This window comes from Moschus berezovskii, chromosome 23, assembly GCF_049115385.1.
Source record: "Moschus berezovskii isolate FMDL1 chromosome 23, NW_MosBer_1.0, whole genome shotgun sequence".
In the NCBI taxonomy this organism is placed as follows: domain Eukaryota; kingdom Metazoa; phylum Chordata; class Mammalia; order Artiodactyla; family Moschidae; genus Moschus; species Moschus berezovskii.
The window spans coordinates 19475801-19495063 of NC_142482.1; the positions used below are offsets into that span (position 1 = coordinate 19475801).

The following is a 19263-nucleotide window of genomic DNA, read 5'->3' on the forward strand; positions in this document are numbered from 1 at the left end:
CAGTAAAGAAAATAGGAACCGGAAGTCGTGGCGCCCGATTCAGAATCTTGCATAGTTTCCGGAAGCTCCTTGCTCAGGTAGCTCCGCCCTTTCCGCCTGGTAGCAATATAAGGTTGTTACGTCACTTCCGTTTTCTCTTCCACTGGAGGCCTACACGCCGCCGCTGGAGCCGCCGCCATGGTAAGAGTGTAATCCTTGCGGGGATCTAGCGACATCGGGACCGGGGCAGGGAAGGTCTTGCTGTCAGAGGGTTGAAAATGTCCTTTCTTGGGGGCCTGCAACTTTCTGGGTGGACCGTCGGGTCGCGCTTCTGGAAAAAGGACGACTAAAGACATCTAGTTCTGGGGACTGGGGCCGGAGGAAGTCCCTCCCCGGGCGCAAGAACGGTTTGGGCGTGTGTGGGGACCTCGGTCTCCGCCGCTCAGAGTGTACTTGGGAAAAGGTCAGGAGACACGCTTCTTCCCCGAGGTTGCGTTTTGCCAGTCTTGAACACTTCATGTTCCTGCTGTTTGCAGGACTCAGGAGTTTGTTGTGTCGTGAAGACCTGACGGGGGTTTTTTGCTCCCTGTGTGACAAGCTTAGCGTTCGTGTTTGAGGTTACGGTTTGATAGTAGTTCACTGTGTCTGATTTCTCCCTCAATCTCTATCAGTCTCTAGTAATCCCTGAGAAGTTCCAGCACATCTTGCGAGTACTCAACACCAACATCGATGGGCGGCGGAAAATTGCCTTTGCCATCACTGCAATTAAGGTAAAGTAGGGTAAGGACTTGGCTCAGACGGTAAAGAATTTGCCTGCAATACGGGAGAACAGGCTTTGATCCTTTGGGGTGGGAATATCCCCTGGAGAATCTCCAGTATTCTTGCCTGGAGAATTCCATGGACAGAGGAGCCTGGTGGGGCAACAGTTCATGGGGTCCTACGGAATCAGACACGACTGAGCGACTAACACACGTAGGGTAAGGACTAGAGACTGTAGATGAAACTTGAGTTAACACACCTGAGCTGAAAGTGAGGCATGGTGAGGGGAGTCCCAACCAGATCACCTTGTCTGCTAGGTAAAAGAGTGATTAAGAGAGCAACTAGTCCTCTTAACCCCTTGCCCCATTTGTCCCAAAAGGTAAGTGAGAAAAGCCAAAGAGTAGTCTCAGGTCAAACCAAGAGATTTCACCTAGAGAATGGGGAAGTTGGATAATTGTACCATTTGAAGGGTAAGTAGAAATGCCAAGAGATTCCCAGTATGAAGAAACCTATAGTTATTATGTCAATGAATGCAAGCTTGAATATCTTCCTTAACCTAATGAACTCCCAGCCTTCCAGATGGGGATGTTATCCTTTAGAAAGATTTTTTAATTGTGGAAGTGACTGAATGCTTTCTGCCAGTATGTTTACACTTCTTGGAGCCCAGGATAGGCCTTTCTTGCTTAGAATCCCCAGAAGACACTATAAGTATTTTATAGATAGTTTGTTTAAGACAGCAAATCATCAGCTTTTCTTGGTGAGATTTGTCACATTTAGTTTTTCATTCTGTAATTCAAAGAGCACAGCTTTCATTCTTAAATAGTACGTTTCATGTTTTCATCTTCTTCTGTGAAACTAGTAAGGCAGTGAAAAATACAGTGCAGGCTCACCTCATTTTATGGAGCTTTGCAGATAATGTGTTTTTTTGTGGCAGCTCTTTAAAAGTTTTCACTGGTGTATTTGTTATACGTATCTGTGATCAGGGACCTTTGTTACTATTGCAAAAAGATTTAGACTTGCTTAAAGCTCAGATGATGGTTAGTACTTAATAGTAATAAAGTGTCTTGATTAAGGTGTGTATAGGTTTTCTTAAGAGGCTGTTGCTCACTTAATAGATTATGTAACTACACGTGCTGGGAAACCAAAATACCATATAGCTCTCTTTATTTCAGTGTTGTTGGGTGTGGTCTGGAACTGAACCTGCTGTATCTCTGAGGTTGCTTGTTCTGTTTTTAAAGATTGCTTAGGTCAGATAGTGAAAACAAAAGATGGTTGATAGGATGCTTCTATTAAAGCCTTTCTCTCTGCTTCTTTGAAATTAACTAGTTTGCTATTTGTTACTTTAAGTATATGTCTTAACCTTAAAACAGATTTTGAAAGCAGTTTCCAGTACTTAATGAGTATTTTGATAAGAATCTCTTAGGTAATCTCCTGCCCTACTTACCACTGGGGAAGATTATTCTAGAGATACACAGGTACTTGGGGTTTTGCTAACTGTTTCAGCTTTTGTTGGCTCTTCTCTGGTGAGACAGCCAAAGCTTAGAGGAACCTGGTCTTTTGTTAATGATCTGGAATGTGGGGTTGAGTGATACTTAGAAATTGGAAGGGAGTTGCTAGAGGTGGAGGCTGAGTAAGAGGAGGGATTTCTCAGAAAATTAAAGGAGCAAAGTTAATTGGGAAAGGTGAGGTATCGAAGGTGACATAAGCAGAAAGCGGTGTTTACTAAGAGGTAACACATCTGCAAGACTTTTCTATGCCATGATCCCTTTTCTTTCCATTTGTACATTTCTGTGAAGAATACTCCTTAAGGTTGGGCTGCCCTTCCTCTAAATCAGGGTGATAACTGGTCATCTGGATTGTTTGGAAACATGGTTGGAACTAGTCACAAAGACTGGACGATACCCAGCAGGGCTTTCAAAAAGCTTGACAGCAACTTTAAAAAAAAAAAGCTGTTTATCAAAAGTTTTAAACACTAAAAAGTAGGAGGGAGAGAATGATTGGCCCCCTATTGATGCATCCAAGGGACTCCTGAAAATCTCTTGGACAGAGGGAGAGCAAACCAGTCGATCTTAAGGGAGGTCAACCCTGAATATTCACTGGAAGGACTGATGTTGAAGCTCCAGTATTTTGGTCATCTGATGGGAAAGATTTGAGGACAGAAGAAGAGGGCATCAGAGGTGAGATGGCTGGACAGCATCAAACTTTCTCTACCCACTTGTATTTTAAAGCAAGTCTCTCAGACATACCACCTGTAAATATTTAAATTTGAGAGAGACTTAGCTCTTAGTCTCTTCTCAATCAAGTTGGTAATTTGACCTCCAGGTCACTTTCTTAGAGGAACTCCCATTTCCTGGGACCTTTGTGACACAGATGTGTTGGCTTAAAACAACAGAAACTTAACCCCTCAGTTCTGTGTGCCAAACACCCTTGGTTTCCTTCTTGGCAGCTGCATTGCTCTGGTGTCTCATCTTATCACATGGCCTTCTTGCCCGTCTGTCCTCTCCTTTTAAAAGAATACCAGTCATTGGATTTAACTATTTCTGACCAAAGCCATGTTTTGAGGTTCCAGATGAACAGAAATTTGATGGAACAGTACTCAGCCCAGCACAGTCTTTAACTTTCCAGATCTGTTTGGCTCATGAGTTCAGGTGCAGGGAGCACCAGTGTTGGTGGTGATAGGATGCCTCTGTTTTCAGTGTTTATTTTGATCATAGGGATGCAGGGACCTGCCCAGAGGATCGTGGCCTGTGACCCTCTGACATAACGAGCAACTGACAATGCTCTCCCTTAACCGTTAATTCAGAGAACCTTGATCTTGTTGCCTTGGTGCGCCATTGACTCTGAGAGGCATCAGTTTCATCTCCACAGTGAAGAAATCAGAAGGTGCACTCTTGGGTGCTGCAGCTTTCAGGGGGTATCAAAACTTTTTTCCCTTTAATGATTAGGCTTTGTATCTGGAAGAGTATAAGTTATTTTGGACCCTACCTTTGTGTGCTTTTTGAATCATGGGTCTATAGAGGAAACCCAAAAGGTCAGACTCATACAACTCTGAAACCTCTCCTCAGGGTGTGGGGCGAAGATATGCTCATGTGGTGTTGAGGAAAGCAGACATCGACCTCACCAAGAGGGCAGGAGAGCTCACGGAGGATGAGGTGAGGACAGGGGATGGGGCTGGGGTTGGGCCTGCCTGGAGATGGGGGCTGTCTGGACCTGACCCTTGTCCTGCCTGCCAGGTGGAACGTGTGATCACCATTATGCAGAATCCACGCCAGTACAAGATCCCAGACTGGTTCTTAAACAGACAGAAGGACGTGAAGGACGGAAAATACAGCCAGGTGCGTGTGGAGGGGGCAGAGCTTAGAGACAAGCAGGCTGTCCGGTTGGGACTGGCCCGAAGAGATCAGGGCGGGGAACGGTCATCCCTCACTGTCTCCCGTCTGTGCAGGTCCTGGCCAACGGTCTAGACAACAAACTCCGTGAAGACCTGGAGCGGCTGAAGAAGATTCGGGCCCACAGGGGGCTGCGCCACTTCTGGGGGTGAGTGGGGGCTCCTTTGTCTGTCCTTAGACTCCCAGGCGACTCTCAGGCCCTGTCTTTCCCAGAGCTTTGCTTTGTGTGGTGAGTAATCTGGCCTTTGTCTTCTCTCCCTGCAGACTTCGCGTCCGAGGCCAGCACACCAAGACCACCGGCCGCCGTGGTCGCACTGTGGGTGTGTCCAAGAAGAAATAATGCGTGGGCGTTGTGTTAATAAACAGTTTATACAGTTACGGCTTCCCTCTTGTAGTTCTTTGCGTTTTTCTGGAAACTCTCATAGGGAATATGCTTTCACACTGGGCCCTGTTGGTCGCTTTTCACACTTGCTTGATGTCGCCGCTCAGCTGCCCAGACCTTGTCGTGGTCTTTCTGTTCCGTTTGCTGCGCTCGGGTTCTCTCTAGTCGGGAGCATGGCTACTCAGTGCAGAGCACAGGCTCCGCGGCGCGTTAGTGCTGGTTCCTGGGCTCAGTTGCCCTAGGGCATGCGGAATTCCGGGACCTGGGATGGGATCTGTGTCCCCTGCGTTGACAGGTACATCCTAGGGTCTTGATTGAAGCTATGCTGTTGCCACCCCCCACTTCGAGAAGCAGCCTTTTACCTATTGGTGCCCCGCTGCAGCAGCAGCAGCAGCCCCGCTTCAGGTGGGTGGAGGGAGGAGCCGCACATTCACCCTCGAGGGGGCGCCCCGGTACTTTCCAAGGCCCGGCTTCTCCGTGCCGGCTGGCGGGGCGCTGGGGCTCGCGCAGGTAGCTGAGCCTAGCCAGAGGCCGCTCAGGTGAGTGTCTGCGGGTCTTGACCGCCCTTCGTCTCCGAAGGCTGGAGCTGCTGGTGTTGCTGACCCGGAAACGCTGAGCCCGGCCGCGCGGGGGCGGTGTGGGGAGGCGCCGGCCGCACGGCGTCCGGCCGATGTCCGGCCCGCGGATTCAACCCCGCTTCCGGTTCGGGGCGAAGACCCCCTTGCACCTCCCCCGCTGCCTCCGCTCTGTTCCGCCGAGAGCGCAGCCGCGGAGCTTCCGGCGCGGGTCGCGCACGCCACGCCCTCCGGCGGGGAGGGGCGGCGAGCGGAGACGGCCGGCCATGGAGCCGGGCTTCGGCGGCCGCGCCGGCCAGGTAACGTCCCCGCGGGCCCCGCCGCGAGGGCAGCTCAGGGGCGGCCGCCGCTCCGTCCCGGGCGTGGCCCCCTCAGGCCGCTGTCTGAGAGCCGCGCTCCGCGCCCTCTAACCGCGCCGGTCTTTCCCCGCAGGTGTCCTCTGGCCGCGCCGCACGATGCGCCCCGGCCTCTCCCGGCGCCTGCTCCTGGCCGCCCTGCTGCTCCTGCTCGTCTGGACCCTCTTTGGGCCCTCCGGCCTCGGGGAGGAGCTGCTGAGTCTCTCCTTGGCCTCCTTGCTCCCGGGCCCGGCCTCGCCCGGGCCGCCCCTGGCCCTGCCCCGCTTCCTGATCCCCAACGAGGCGGCGTGCGGCGCGCCCGGCCCGCCTCCCTTCCTGCTGATCCTGGTGTGCACCGCCCCGGACAACCTGAACCAGAGAAACGCCATCCGGGCCTCCTGGGGCCGCCTGCGCGAGGCCCGCGGGCTCAGAGTGCAAACTGTTTTCCTGCTGGGAGAGCCCGGCTGGGGGTCGCGCGGGAGCGACCTGAAGTGGGAGTCGGCGGCCCACGGGGACATCATGCAGGCGGCCTTCCAGGACTCCTACCGCAACCTCACTCTCAAGACCCTCAGCGGGTTGAGCTGGGCCGACAGACACTGCCCCACGGCCCGCTACATCCTCAAGACCGACGATGATGTGTTCGTCAACGTCCCCGAACTGGTGTCGGAGCTGGTCAGGCGGGGAGGCCGCTGGGAGCAATGGGAGACGGGCGTGGGGCCCCCGAGAAAGGCGAAGGCTGGAGATGAGAAGTGGGACGGAAGCCCCACCTTGGGGAGCCAGCCAGTGCCTCTCTTGTACTTGGGTCGCGTGCATTGGCGGGTGCACCCCTCTCGGTCACCGGGGGGCAAGCACCAGGTATCGGAGGAGCAGTGGCCTCCCTCCTGGGGCCCATTTCCCCCTTACGCCTCAGGCACGGGCTATGTGCTATCAGCTTCTGCTGTGCAGCTCATCCTGAAAGTGGCCAGCCGGGCACCCCCTCTGCCCCTGGAGGATGTCTTTGTGGGGTTAAGTGCCCGCCGAGGAGGCCTTGCCCCAACCCACTGTGTCAAGCTGGCTGGTGCCACCCACTACCCCCTGGATCGGTGCTGCTATGGGAAATTCCTGCTGACATCCCACAAGTTGGACCCCTGGGAGATGCAGGAAGCCTGGAAGCTAGTGGGTGGCTCTGATGGGGAAAGAACTGTACCCTTCTGCTCCTGGCTCCAGGGGGTCCTGGGCATCCTCCGATGCCGGTTAATAGCCTGGCTTCACAGCTGAGAGGGTCTGGGGGCCCAGGAGAGGGGTGTGGAACAGAGGGTCCAGCCAGCACCCCGCCACCTTCTTTCTCCCAGGCCCAAAGCAGGAGCGTTAGTTGGCTGCAGCTGAGCAAGCTGCTCCACACAGGTGCTCGGGCTGTCAGTAAAGACTGAGGGACACAGGAGGGACCTAGGGGATTGCCTGGCCTGCCAGCCCCAGAGACGGTTGTCAGGAAGAACCGCACACGCTGGTTTGTTCTCTCCAGCCACGGCAGGGGAGGGGCACGGGCCCCTCAATAAACTTGTCTCTTTTCTCTTTGAGTACAGTGTGGTCCAGGAGTCTCAGAACACAATCCCAGGAAACCCAGAGGCTACCAGAGCCTGCTGGTGGGGAAGGCCATCTCCAGGGACATGGGAGAGGGAGCACACCTCTCCCTGGAGGAATGCCTTAGGGAGCTGGACAAGGCCACAGTGCCCGCAAGACGGGTGGGGCCAGAGGGGAGACACAGCCCCCCACGTCCGAGAGCAGCCCCAGGGTGCACACAGGCAGGGGACAGTTTCATGGGATGATGGAGACACGGTATCCAAAAGACCATGTTTGTTTTTAATACCAATCATCCCTCACCCCACCCTCCCCCCAGGAACCAGCTGTCCACCCCAGGAGGAAGGGGGCTCCCTGCTCCCTCCTCATTCCAGAGATGGGTCATTCCCCACAGGTGGGCGTGGGGAGAGAATGTTGTTCCCAGGCCCCAGGAGCCTGACTCAGCGCATGAATCTGTCCAGGGCCGATGGCCGGGCCCCCGTGGGCTTGGCCTTCTCTTGCTTCTGTGGCTGCTGCTCCAGACTCTGGCGGACTTTGTCCTGGGTGGGGAGAGACAGGTGAGAAGCGGCAGGTGGGTGAGGCCAGCAGGGCCAGCAGGAGGGCGCTGCCCGGGGGATGCCTGGCCCGCTCACCCTGTGCTCCTGGTCCATGACCTTTCTCTTCCTCTTCACCAGACTCGCAGTCGAGCCACGGCCCTTCTGCTTCGGCTTTGGCTGGAAGGGAGCCCTGGCGTCGGGATCGTAGCCCTGAGGGAGGGGAGGGGAGTGAAAGCTGCAGCAGCCTCTGAGGCAGGGAGCTGCGCTTCTGAGGACGCGGTGGGGCCGGGACGCGCAGGTGAGGGGCGCCCGGGCCCTTGGGGCCCCACTCTGTACCAGCCTCTCTGCCCGTTCCTTCTTTGCCTGCTCCAAAGAGATGACATCGACCTCTGCCAGGGCTCGTGGATCCAGACAGATGAGCTCGGCGGGCACCTGGATGCGACACAAAGGGACAGGGACAGGTAAGGAGCCACAGGAAGGTGACACCAAAGAGGGACGGAAAGCAGAGGAACTGCTGAAACCCACTATTCCTAAGACCCCCTGCCCCAGCCCTTGGGGGCGCAGGCGCGTCCTCACCTTCTCTAGCAGTGCCTTCACCTCCCACTCCTGCCGCTGCTTCCGGCTCCTGTATGGGTTACTCTCTAGGCCGTCGAAGTTGGGTTCAGCAGCCCCTGGAAGGAGATGGGGCACGTGGAACTATAACAGGAACCTGCTCCAGCCTGACCGGGCCCCGTGCCCCCTGCTGTCTCAGGGTCCAGCCCACAAGAGCCTCCATCGCGAGGGCACCGCTTGGAGCCCCAGCCCTGCCTGCTCACCAGGGACCAGCATGCTGGTGATGCCCCCGCTGTGCCCCACCCCCAGCACGTCCTCATAGGGGCAGAACTGAAGGCCGTGCACATGGCCCGAGAGCCGGTGCGTGAGGTAGGGCTGCTCCAGGGAAGGAGGGCTGGCCTTGCCCTGTCCTGCCCATATGTTGACCACGTCGCCCATTCCCGCTGCCAGCAGTCCCCGCTGGGAGAAGGCCAGGTGCCCTGCTCCCTGGGGCAGGGTCCGAGTGCTCAGAGGCTGGAACATCCCTCGCATGTCAAAGAGCTTCAGCTGGTGGTCCAGGCCAGAGGTAGCCATGTGCCTGGGAGTGAGAGGGGGAAGTTAATCACAGCATGAAGCATCATCTGCTGGGGGAGCAGACGACTGACAAGGACGGCACCACTACCACCGCACCACGCACTCCACGCGCCTCTTCATTTCCTTTACAGAGAGGAAACGAGCTCAAAGAAAGCATTCGGGTGAGTGGTGGAGCTAGAATTCAAGTCAGAGCTCTGTCTTCACTGTCTTTTCTCAGCACATGTGAATGAAAGGGAGGACGCTGGCGACAATCTACACTCAGGTGTGAGGTCGCACCGCACAGGCAGGGAGCCCAGCAGTGAGCAGAGGGAAAGGCTGATGGCAGTGGTCAGGGAGGGCTTTGTGGGACTTGAGCCATTCTAGGTAATACTCAAGAAAGCACAAGAGGATTGCTTCTCGGCCTTTTGGCTAAGATCAGTGAGGAAAGCACAAGAGGGCTTCCCTTGTGGCTCAGTGCTGGAGAATCACCCTGCCGATGCAGGAGACAAGGGTTCAACCCTTGATCTGGGAAGATCCCACATGCCGCGGAGAAGCTGGGCCTGTGCACCGCATCTCCTGGGCCTGTGCTCTAGAACCTGGGAGTTGAGTCCACATGCCCCAGTTACTGAGACCCTCGTGCCCTGAAGCCCATGGTCCGCAAGAGAAACCACCGAATGAGAAGCCTGCTTGCCACAACTAGAGAAAAGCCCACGCAGCGGTGAAGACCCAGCACGGGCAAGGAGAAATCAAAACAGAAAGCACCAGGAGCAATTTGAAGATTGTGGCTGAAAACTGCAAAGGTTTAAATGAGATTTACTTTAAAAGAGCATAAGAAACATGTACAGCAGGTTCAAATGAATGAACGTCAGACTGTGGAGACAGAAGGATGGAAACGAGTTTGTTTTCCCAGCTGGTGGAATACGGCCAGGAGGGGACAAACTGCAGAGGCTCCTGAAGGTCAGATGGGAGACCAACAGTCCCCAAAGTGGCTCTCTGACAGTGACAGGCCACAAAGTGGAGACTGCATGGACCTGAGAAAACCTTAGAAAGCAAGGAAGTGATGCACTAGAGGGCCCTTTCGCTAGAAGAAGGAAGGGCAAAGTTGGTGACCAGAGCCTCTCGAGAAAGGGACTTGCCTGGTGGCCCAGGGGTTAAGAATCCGCCTTGTAATGCAGAGAACACAGATTCGATCCTTGGTCTTGCAACTAAGATTCCACATGCCATGGAGCAGCCAAGCCTGCTCGGTACAGACCAGATACAGCCAAATTTTTAAAAAATGTAAAAAATCTTCTTGAGAATGTGTGTACCGCATAAGACATTTACTTTCAGAGGCTGGAGTTTCTATGGATGTTGAAGTTGCTCTGAGATGCTGAAGGGCAGCCAGCCAGGTGAGGGCATGTCCGTTTGCCAGAAGCCGAAGACTCACGTTTTAACCTTGACTGTGAATCCAGGAAGAAAACACTCAGGTGCTTCTCTGAGCAGAGACTTGGCCTGTGATGGGACTGATGCAAAGCCCAGCTGGATACCTGTCCTGACAAGACAGACAGGGCCCAACTCCACCCGAGGGAGAGGTCATGAGCGCAAAGCAGGACTTGCTGAAGGCTCCTGGGACACAGGTCACAGCCTTCACTGGGCCCACAACTCAAGGGCACCCGCTGGCTCCTGACCCCACCCCGACCTCTGGGAGCCTCTGTGCAGACGCCCACCTGGTAGCCAGATGGGCATCCAGACCATGCCACCATGCTACTGAACTTGCAAGAAACAGATCAACTCTGAGGGTCCAGTCCAATCCTTATGCAAGCTTCCAGGAAGCCTGCTGAGGATGACAGCCCACGGCATCTCTGGAGCCCCTGTGGCCGGTCCGAGGCAGCCATGAGGAGGACCAGAGCTACACAGGGGTGGGCCTAAGGTCAAGGAACAGAGCTGTTTGGCATTGGGCTATTGGCCAGACTTCTGTGAACAGCTGATGGAGCCTTGAGCAGAAGCAGCTGACCCAGGCAGCTCAGGGAAGGCCAAGTCCAGCTCCGGTCCAGGGGCCCACAAGGCAGAAAGCCCTGGAACAGGCCCCACTCTCCTAGAGCCACAGTGGCACAGACCTGGAGTAAAGAGGCAGAACCAAACCACTGACCCACAAAGACGCAACTAGGGGCCCGGGGGCCTGAGCAGGCAGCGTGCTTTCGTTATTGACAGCCACCGGGCTTCCACGCCCTGATCTCCCGAGCAGTGGTGTACGAGGAGGAAAGCCACGTGGGAAAAAGTATTCTGACAGCAGCACCCAGGACACACTCAAAGAAGGAAGAACCAGAGGCTGGAACTGTGAGACGGCAAGAATGGCAAGCAGCAGACCCTGGAGGGGAAAAGCAGCCAGGACTTCATAGGTCGTGAGCAGTAATGGGGCGACGCAGCCAAAGTCGCCAGCAGGGCCTGGGCTCCCGAGGGGCACTCAGCCAGCAATGATTCTGCGTCTGCCGTGACTGGTGGCTGAAGAACACGAAGCTATGGGGACAGCTAGTGCCCAAGAAGTCATGTTCTGGCTGAGGGCAATGTGGCAGAAAGGGAGCAGGCCAGGGGGAGCTGGGGAAGGGGGCAAGGCACCCAGCAATGGACACAGTAAAGGTGGGGTGATGGGAGACAACTGAGTAGAAGCTGAGTGTTTCACCCGGCCCGCCAACGCAGCAGCTGTGTTTGTAAATAAAGTGTAACTGGAACACCCCACCAGGGCAGATTCATCCTTATACCCCCAGAACCTTACCCCAGAACCCAGCCTACAGCTGGCACCCAATGAATGCCTGATGGATGAAAGAATTTGAGGAAAACAGGTAGGAACTTGTGGGAAAGAGAGTTTGCCAGATGCAGACATACATACGATACAAACCAGACAAAACAGCTGTGGAAACGCAAATAGTCTCTCAGGAAGGGTGGAAATTCAAAGCGGACCGGCTACCCCAAAGCCCCCACAGCACCAGCCAGACCTAAAGAGGACAGTCGTCTTTGACGACGATGATGAAACAGCGCTCCCCGCCTACCAGGTGCCGTGTGCACCTCTGAAGACCGTAACTGGTGTTCACATCTACCAGTTTCCTAACTGAAGGCCAGGCATGGCCAACTACGGCCCATGAGTCAACAAAACCAGCCCACCACTTTCTGTAGAGCCCACAAGCTCTACAGAATGGTTTTCACATTTTTAAGTGGTTGGGAAAAAAATCAGAAGAAATATATTTCAAGACGTGAAAATTATTTGAAAACTCCAGTGTCAATGTTCATAAATAAAGTCGTATTGGCACACAGCAATATAGAGTTCCAGAAAAACATCTCCTTCTGCTTTACTGACTATGGCAAAACCTTTGACTGTGTGGACCACAAGAAACTCTGGAAAATTTTGAAAGAGATGGGAATACCAGACCATCTTACCTGCCTCTTGAGAAATCTGTATGCAGGTCAGGAAGCAACAGTTAGAACTGGACATGGAACAACAGACTGGTTCCACATAGGGAAAGGAGTACGTCAAGGCTGTATACTGTCACCCTGCTTATTTAACTTCTATGCAGAGTACATCATAAGAAACACTGGGCTGGATGAAGCACAAGCTGGAATCAAGATTGCTGGGAGAAATATCAATAACCTCAGATATGCAGCTATCACCACCCTTATGGCAGAAAGTGAAGAAGAACTAAAGAGCCTCTTGATGAAAGTGAAAGAGGAGAGTGAAAAAGTTGGCTTAAAGCTCAACATTCAGAAAACTAAGATCATGGCATCTCGTCCCATCACTTCATGGCAGATAGATGGGGAAACAGTGAGAGACTATTTTTCTGGGCTCCAAAATCACTGCAGATGGCGACTGCAGCCATGAAATTAAAAGACACTTGCTCCTTGGAAGAAGAGTTATGACGAACCTAGAAAGCATATTAAAAAGCAGAGACATTACTTTGCCAACAAAGGTTCATCTAGTCAAGGCTATGGTTTTTCCAGTGGTCATGTATGGATGTGAGAATTGGACCATAAAGAAAGCTGAGTGCTGAAGAATTGATGCTTTTGAACTCTGGTGTTAGAGAAGACCCTTGAGAGTCCCTTGGACTGCAAGGAAATCAAACCAGTCCTTCCTAAAGGAAATCAGTCCTGAGTATTCATTGGAAGGACTGATGCAGAAGCTGAAATGCCAATACTTTGGCGACCTGCTGTGAAGAAGTGACTCATTGGAAAAGACCCTGATGCTGAGAAAGATTGAAGGCAGGAGGAGAAGGCGATGACAGAGGATGAGATGGTTGGATGGCATCACCGACTCAATGGACATGAGTTTGAGTAAACTCTGGGAGTTGGTGATGGACAGGGAGGCCTGGCCTGCTGCAGTCCATGGGGTCGCAGAGTCAGACACGACTGAGCAACTGAACTGAACTGAACTGGGACACAGCTGCACTCATTTGGTTACTTATTCTGTGGCTGCTTTTTGTGCTAAGGCAGCACAGTACTGTGGTCAAGCAGACACCACATCTTATCTCTTCGCACTGCTGCCCAGCACACTATAATCTCAGTGACACACATATCACTTCAGAGCATTTCAAGCACCATTCATCTTATCATCTATCTGTGTGAAAAGATGTTTGCAAAGATAAAATACTCAAAGGTGAAAGTGTTAGTCACTCAGTTGTGTCTGACTCTTTGTGACCCCAGGGACTGCAGCCCATTGGGCTCCTCTGTCCATGGGATTCACCAGGTGAGAATACTAGAGTGGGTAACCATTCTGTTCTCCAAGCGATCTTCCTGACCAAGGGATCAAACCCGGGTCTCCTGCATTGCAGGCAGATTCTTTACCATCAGAGCCACCAGGGAAGACCAAAATACCCAAAGTGAAGTCGCTCAGTCGTGTCCAACTCTTTGCGACCCCACGGATGGTAGCCCACCAGGCCCCGCCGTCCATGGGATTTTCCAGGCAAGAAATACTGGAGTGGGCTGCCATTTCCTTTTCCAGGGGAACTTCCCAACCCAGGGATCAAACCCGGGTCTCCTGCATTGCAGACAGACGCTTTACCATCTGAGCCACCAGGGAAGCCACCCTCACAAATTGGCAGCTGTAGATAAACATTTGCAGTTGAGTTGGATGATTTGGAACACTAACTTTGAACCTCAACTAAACTAAGTGCTATGCTCAAAAACAGGAATTCATGGATTTCCCTGGCAGTCCAGTGGTGAGGACTCTACAATTCCAATGCAAGTGGCAGGGGGCAGGTGGGTTCCATCCCTGGTTGGAAAACTGAAGATCCTGCATGCCACATGGCATGGCAGCAAAACAAACAAAAACAGGAATCCAATTCTTTCCAAGAGTAGGCCTATATTACACAATACTGCATTCAATTGTTTTTCTCATTTCATTAACACTTTGCCATCCATTGTTTCTTCTTTTGTTATTTAAGAACCTACATAAAACACTCTTTGTGCTCCGTTCCCAACAAAGCCTAAAATATTTACTATCGGGCTCCTTAAAGAAAAAGTCTTCTGGCCCTTGAGCAAGATACTCACACCCACAATCTCAGGGTGAAGACCATGTACACCGAGGTCACCTGACATGCCAACATGGCTGGTCAGGGCGAACACCGGGATTCAAGCCCAAGCAGCTTGGGTGCAGAGTCTGTGCTCCCAGAGGCACACTGCCTTTGAGGACTTTCTCTCCACCTGAGACACCCCCCACCACAAGCACCTCAGGCCCAAACAACTGACTTACGTGCCTGTAGCATCTATTGCCACAGCCCGGACTCCACCTCGGTGACAGAGAATCTTTGCCAGTGGCTCCTTCATGGCTGGGCTCCATAAAGACACAGTCCCTACACATCAGAGGAGAAGAACAGAAGTTACTAATAGGGCGCTGAGGCGATTAAACCTGCGAAAGAGGGGGATTCAGGGCCAAGAGGTAACAAAAGAGAGCAGCAGAGGAGCAACCCGAAGGGACTCAGTAAGTACAAATACAGACGAAAAGCTGGGCCACTCCCTGCTGGTCCAGGGGGTAGGACTCAGCTTTCACTGCTGTGGGCCAAGGTTCAATCCCCGGTCAGGGAACCAAGATCGTACAAGCCACGTGCCATGGCCAGAAAAAGAAAAGCAAGACAGGATGGTGAGGGTTAAAATTCTGTCAGGGACCAACCGTTACTGTGTCCGAGATGGATGACGGCGTTGTAAGGGTTCTGAGTCATGACACTGAGCCGTCCAGCCCGCGCATTCAGAGCTGCCACGATCTTTCCCACTGACACGTCCAGGTAGGTCAGAAACCCTGTCTCTGACTGTGAGAGAGAGAGGGAAGAAGGCCGGATTGCCCTCTGTCTTCCCCCTACTGGGACCCCAGGGGAGGGACGGTCTTCTCAGGGCTGCCATCTGGTCCCTGTACTCTGCAGTCACTCACCGCTGTGGCCAGGAGGAAGTGGAAAGGCAGGAACTCAAGTCGGGTGACTCGGTCACAGCGGCGGACACAATGGAGCTCGATGCCCTGGTTGTCATAAATGTGAAGCCAGCGGTTCTGGGCGACAGCGAGCAGTGCCTCAGAATGCAGAAACCTGAGAGCGGCGGAGGAGCGGGGCAATGTGACAGTCACCGCTGTCGTTCGATCAGTGACAGGCTGTCTCATCCCCACCGGCCGCTGACCAAGGCCACTGACCGGACGTCCCGCACTGCCTCCATGACGTTGATCTCACACATGAGCTTCTTTGTTACCCAGTCGAGGGCAGCCACATGACCCCGGCGTCCTCCAAAAGCCAGGTGTCTGTTGAAGGTGGAGGACAGGCAGGGTGTCAGTACAAGGTGTGTGTGTAGGGCGGGCGCCTGGACTCAAGGGTCTGTCCCACGCCAGCTCCAGGTGAGAGGAGAGATGTTGCCATACACGCTTATCACACATGCAAGCAAATAATGAAACCCTCCCCATGTCAAAAACCCAGATGTACACTGCTATGGCTGAGATGGGCTAGGCTAAAGTCGCTGGAATTCAACCTTACCTCCCAGTTCTAGAGTAATTTAGCCTGTAGGGTCCAAACTGCCTCAAGTTCAAGTCAAAATGCTGGAAAAGGGAATAGGGAAGAAAAGAAAGAAGAGAGTTGGTTCCTTTCAGCAACTTCCTCTTCCAGTCCCCACTTCTGTCTTACTCTGCACCGTCAGCCAACCCATCAGCCCCTTTTCCATTCTCAGACTCACTTTGGCTGCACTTGCAATGTCCACAGCCTCCACGATGTCAGCCTGGCGAATCTTTGCCGTGTCCTCCCCATCCTCTCCTTCCAGAAACCTGCAAGCGAGCGTGAGAGTTGCAGTAAAGCTTCCTAATAAGAAGTGGGTGTCACAGCATCACAATCAGAAACGAGAGCCCCATAAACAGGGGCTGGGGAGGCCCACATTAGGGTCCACTCACCCAGGTTCTTCAGCAAGCAGAAGCTCAGATCGAGCAGCTCTGACACTTGTTTCCTCTTCTTGTGCTTCAGCCGCCACAAGTCGGCTTCGGGTTTTGGTCCTCGGATGTGGTAGCTACAACATCGGTGGTGCGGATGGAGTGGGAGAAGACCAAGGGATGTGGGGGTCACAGGAGAGCCCCGCCTCCATTCAACTCACCCAGACACTCCCTCCTGCAACCGCTTCCCACTCTCCGAATAGTCCTTACCTCCTTGGATTTGTCGATGCGACAGTACTTCTGAACCACCTCCACACTGACGGGGGCGGGGCCTGCAAATGGGTCCTGGGCCTGCGGCAGGGAGGAGGCAATTAAGAAACAGGCTCGGGCTGACCCCAAGCCCCCGACCCTGAAAGCACAAGGCGACTTGCTTCGGCACGCCGGGAGGTCCCAGGCTCACCCCTGATAAACTCCGCTGAGGCCCCGGACTCTTCAGTTCCCGGGGCTTCTTGGAGATCCGAAACTTCCTTGAGGTGTCATTTTTCTTTGGCTTCTGGGGGCGGAGCTCTCGATTCCTCTTCCGTTTACGAGGGGGACCTGGAGAAGCTCCGGCAGCTGTCCCAGTGGTCTCTTGCTCCCAATACCGCCGCGGTTTCTACCAGGAGAGCAGGATCCCTCTTATTCCGCTGCCCTTAGCCCCGCCCCTCGAACCCAGCAACTAAAAACTTCCCTTCCACCCCAAGGAGGTCCCTACCTTCTTCTTGGCCTGCAGTCTGTCCTTCTTGGGTGGGACATTACTGTCCGGCTTGGGGACTGTCTCCATAGCCCACTCGAACCACGATCCACGTGCAAACCGCTCTCCACGGTCCCACAGTCGGATGGAAAACTCCCGGAAGTCCTCCGAGACTCATCCAATCAGCGCCGTTCCAGGTCTGAAGCCCCTCGGCGCCATCTTTAATGAGGGCGCGCTCTCCACGAGGGGCGGGACCAAGGCCCCCAGTGAGGCAACTTATGCCCAAGTGATGAAAGACGGGTAGTTCGAGGCCAAGACCCAGGCAACCGTGCAGTTTCTTTTCCCATCTCGGTTTCTCCATCTTGCCTTAAATCCTTCCGAGTCTGGTCTTTTTAGCAGAACGCCACTCATTGACCATGTTAGAACTACATTTCCCGGCGTGCGTCGGCCGACAGCTTCCGGCGCCGTCTTGCCCCAGCATTCTCTATTTACTTCCGGGTTAACCAATACTGACGGGACAGCGTGAGTCGGGTAGCTGTTCGGCTGCCACTCCCCGAGGCTGGGGGTGAGTCGATTTCCCGGACCAGGAGAGACTGCAGTGGGTGCCCCGAGGGGCTGCCTTTCAAGAGGGCTGTCACCTCCGCAGGCCGGAAAAGGGAGCCCGGGTACCTTCCAGAGCGTGAGACCCAGCGCCCTTCTCCCGCTGTCCGCAGGCTTTCGTCCCCGCCATGGCTGAGCTAATCCAGAAGAAGCTGCAGGGGGAAGTGGAGAAATATCAACAGCTGCAGAAGGGTAAGGGAGCAGGGTAGGTGTGACCTCGCGGCAGTTCCCTCACAACCCAAGTCTATACCCAAATAATGTATTCTGTCCCACCCCCGGCCCCAGCCTGCGGCTCCTTCCCCTTCTCTGTGTTCTTCCCATTCCCTGTCCCGCCCATCCATCCTCGCCTGCTTCCTCAGCTCCACCTTCTCACCAGGGTTGTGGTGGTCGGGTGGCACATGAGATGTGTCTAAACAAACCTTTCCATCCGCCAGACTTGAGTAAATCCATGTCAGGGAGGCAGAAGCTAGAGGCACAACTAACAGAAAATAATATCGTGAAGGAGGTGAGAGACCGAGATTTGTGGGCCGAGGAGGGACCTGTCCTGGAAGTGATTCTGATCATGTTTTTCCCACTCCTCCCTCAGGAACTGGCCCTGCTGGATGGGTCCAACGTGGTGTTTAAACTTCTGGGGCCCGTGCTGGTCAAACAGGAGCTGGGGGAAGCTCGGGCCACGGTGGGGAAAAGGCTGGACTACATCACAGCTGAGATGTGAGTCTTCCTTCCACCCGAATGCGATGTACCTGATCTGTTGGGATAAAGGTGTTGAGAAACCTGTGTAGTGTCCTTCTCCAGAGTAGCCCCCATTTCAGTAGGTCCTTCAGAAACTCCTTCCTGTGTATCCCCTTTTTTTCATACTCCCCTTAGAGCTCAAGTTTCTGACCAATCTCCTTGTCTTCAACACCCTCAAGAGTAAGTCTCACTAATTTATCCTTATTTGCTTTTTTGCCTTTCCTCAGTAAGCGATATGAATCCCAGCTCCGAGACCTAGAGCGGCAGTCAGAACAACAGAGGGAGACTCTTGCTCAGCTGCAGCAGGAGTTTCAGCGGGCGCAGGCAGCAAAGGCAGGGGCTCCTGGGAAAGCCTGACCCTGCCCTGGGGGGTGGGGGACGGGAAGGTATGAGGCAGCTCTAGGGTCTATACTGTAGCTAATAAAATGTGAAAATACCTGGCGTGTTCTGACCAGCCACTTCTGTTTTAATTGTCTCCATCCTTTCCTCTGGTTCCTTCTCCCTTTCCCCTGTCACCTGCATTACTCTCTCAGATCCAAATTCATGCACTGGAATTTCTGTGTGGCTGCGTAACCCTTTTTTCTTGAGACTAAAACCCGAAATGTCTCAAACCTAATTCTTGCTTGTATATGCAAGCCTTAACTCTCTCTTGATTGGAAACAACCAAGTAAAGGGCATTGACAGTGAAACAGTTTGGGGGAAAGTTAAGTTTAATTGATAAACTCACAATTCTCTAACCTGCAACCCCAGAATGGAACGTGGAATCCTCTTGTGCTATAACTTCTTGTCATCCTCAAAATAGCCCTGGCATCTTAGTTCTTTTTAGTCTCTTTCTTCCTAGACTGTTTAAATATAGCTTAAATTGATTTCAGATCCCAGCACATAATGCATTGTGATATTCTAAGACCTCTAAGTTTGTACATTGTCCAGGAAGTGGTTCTTCCATTTCTTTGTCCTAAAATTGTCTTAGGAATTCAGAGCCAAGGGTGTTTCTCACACTGATCGCTTTAATTGGGTCCTTGACATGGGTGTGTAACAGCTGAGGAGAAAAAAGTAAGAGCCAATAAAGGGACCAGGGGTGGAGAGGTTGCTGGGGAGGAATAAACCATTCTGAGGAAACTTCCCACCAAGCCCTTGCATCCAGCTTCTCACGGATAGATAAGGTTGGGCCCCTCTTTTTGGGGTCTACCTTCAGCCAGCTCCCCACCCCCAGCAGCTAGTTCGT

At 53.5% G+C, this 19263-nt stretch overlaps 4 protein-coding genes across 5 annotated transcripts; 3 read left to right on the forward strand and 1 right to left on the reverse strand.

Moving 5' to 3' along the window:
- The first annotated feature begins 67 nt into the window (after window positions 1–67).
- Window positions 68–4505, forward strand: RPS18 (ribosomal protein S18). The gene is made up of 6 exons (XM_055406150.2): window positions 68–180; window positions 651–749; window positions 3804–3890; window positions 3972–4073; window positions 4184–4275; window positions 4392–4505. The coding sequence occupies exons 1-6, from the start codon at window positions 178–180 to the stop codon at window positions 4465–4467; spliced, it is 459 nt and encodes a 152-aa protein (XP_055262125.1). The 5' UTR covers window positions 68–177; the 3' UTR covers window positions 4468–4505.
- Window positions 4506–5232: 727 nt separating this feature from the next.
- Window positions 5233–6975, forward strand: B3GALT4 (beta-1,3-galactosyltransferase 4). Its single transcript, XM_055406149.2, has 2 exons — window positions 5233–5383; window positions 5517–6975. Exon 2 carries the CDS (start codon window positions 5540–5542, stop codon window positions 6674–6676), a length of 1137 nt encoding a protein of 378 aa, XP_055262124.1. The 5' UTR covers window positions 5233–5383; window positions 5517–5539; the 3' UTR covers window positions 6677–6975.
- Window positions 6976–7237: 262 nt separating this feature from the next.
- Window positions 7238–16811, reverse strand: WDR46 (WD repeat domain 46). Its single transcript, XM_055406148.2, has 15 exons — window positions 16728–16811; window positions 16434–16628; window positions 16244–16324; window positions 15998–16110; window positions 15787–15874; window positions 15591–15652; window positions 15257–15361; window positions 15005–15155; window positions 14750–14885; window positions 14333–14432; window positions 8328–8641; window positions 8089–8183; window positions 7849–7944; window positions 7609–7722; window positions 7238–7515 (listed from the first exon to the last, which is right to left on the reverse strand). The coding sequence occupies exons 1-15, from the start codon at window positions 16794–16796 to the stop codon at window positions 7417–7419; spliced, it is 1818 nt and encodes a 605-aa protein (XP_055262123.2). The 5' UTR covers window positions 16797–16811; the 3' UTR covers window positions 7238–7416.
- Window positions 16812–17186: 375 nt separating this feature from the next.
- Window positions 17187–18492, forward strand: PFDN6 (prefoldin subunit 6). 2 transcript variants are annotated; one of them, XM_055406181.2, is made up of 5 exons: window positions 17187–17271; window positions 17420–17498; window positions 17741–17811; window positions 17893–18017; window positions 18266–18492. In XM_055406181.2, the coding sequence occupies exons 2-5, from the start codon at window positions 17435–17437 to the stop codon at window positions 18393–18395; spliced, it is 390 nt and encodes a 129-aa protein (XP_055262156.1). In that variant the 5' UTR covers window positions 17187–17271; window positions 17420–17434; the 3' UTR covers window positions 18396–18492. The 2 variants fall into 2 exon arrangements, with proteins under 2 accessions (XP_055262156.1, XP_055262157.1); XM_055406182.2 differs by having other exon boundaries at window positions 17208–17271; window positions 17353–17498.
- The last annotated feature ends 771 nt before the right edge of the window (window positions 18493–19263 follow it).

What these genes read in the sequence shown, in the direction of transcription:
- RPS18 (XM_055406150.2), top strand. An exon ending in TTGCCATCACTGCAATTAAG is followed by an intron (nt 750 to 3,803) that starts GTAAAGTAGGGT and finishes ACCTCTCCTCAG; the next exon opens with GGTGTGGGGCGAAGATATGC. An exon ending in GGGCTGCGCCACTTCTGGGG is followed by an intron (nt 4,276 to 4,391) that starts GTGAGTGGGGGC and finishes CTCTCCCTGCAG; the next exon opens with ACTTCGCGTCCGAGGCCAGC.
- B3GALT4 (XM_055406149.2), top strand. Translation starts at nt 5,540, where the DNA reads ATGCGCCCCGGCCTCTCCCGGCGCCTGCTCCTGGCCGCCCTGCTGCTC.
- WDR46 (XM_055406148.2), bottom strand. Translation starts at nt 16,796, where the DNA reads ATGGAGACAGTCCCCAAGCCGGACAGTAATGTCCCACCCAAGAAGGAC. An exon ending in ACATTGCAAGTGCAGCCAAA is followed by an intron (nt 15,653 to 15,786) that starts GTGAGTCTGAGA and finishes TCCCTTTTCCAG; the next exon opens with CATTTTGACTTGAACTTGAG. An exon ending in AGGAACGGGCAGAGAGGCTG is followed by an intron (nt 7,723 to 7,848) that starts GTACAGAGTGGG and finishes CCCCTCCCTCAG; the next exon opens with GGCTACGATCCCGACGCCAG.
- PFDN6 (XM_055406181.2), top strand. Translation starts at nt 17,435, where the DNA reads ATGGCTGAGCTAATCCAGAAGAAGCTGCAGGGGGAAGTGGAGAAATAT. An exon ending in AAAATAATATCGTGAAGGAG is followed by an intron (nt 17,812 to 17,892) that starts GTGAGAGACCGA and finishes CTCCTCCCTCAG; the next exon opens with GAACTGGCCCTGCTGGATGG. An exon ending in GACTACATCACAGCTGAGAT is followed by an intron (nt 18,018 to 18,265) that starts GTGAGTCTTCCT and finishes GCCTTTCCTCAG; the next exon opens with TAAGCGATATGAATCCCAGC.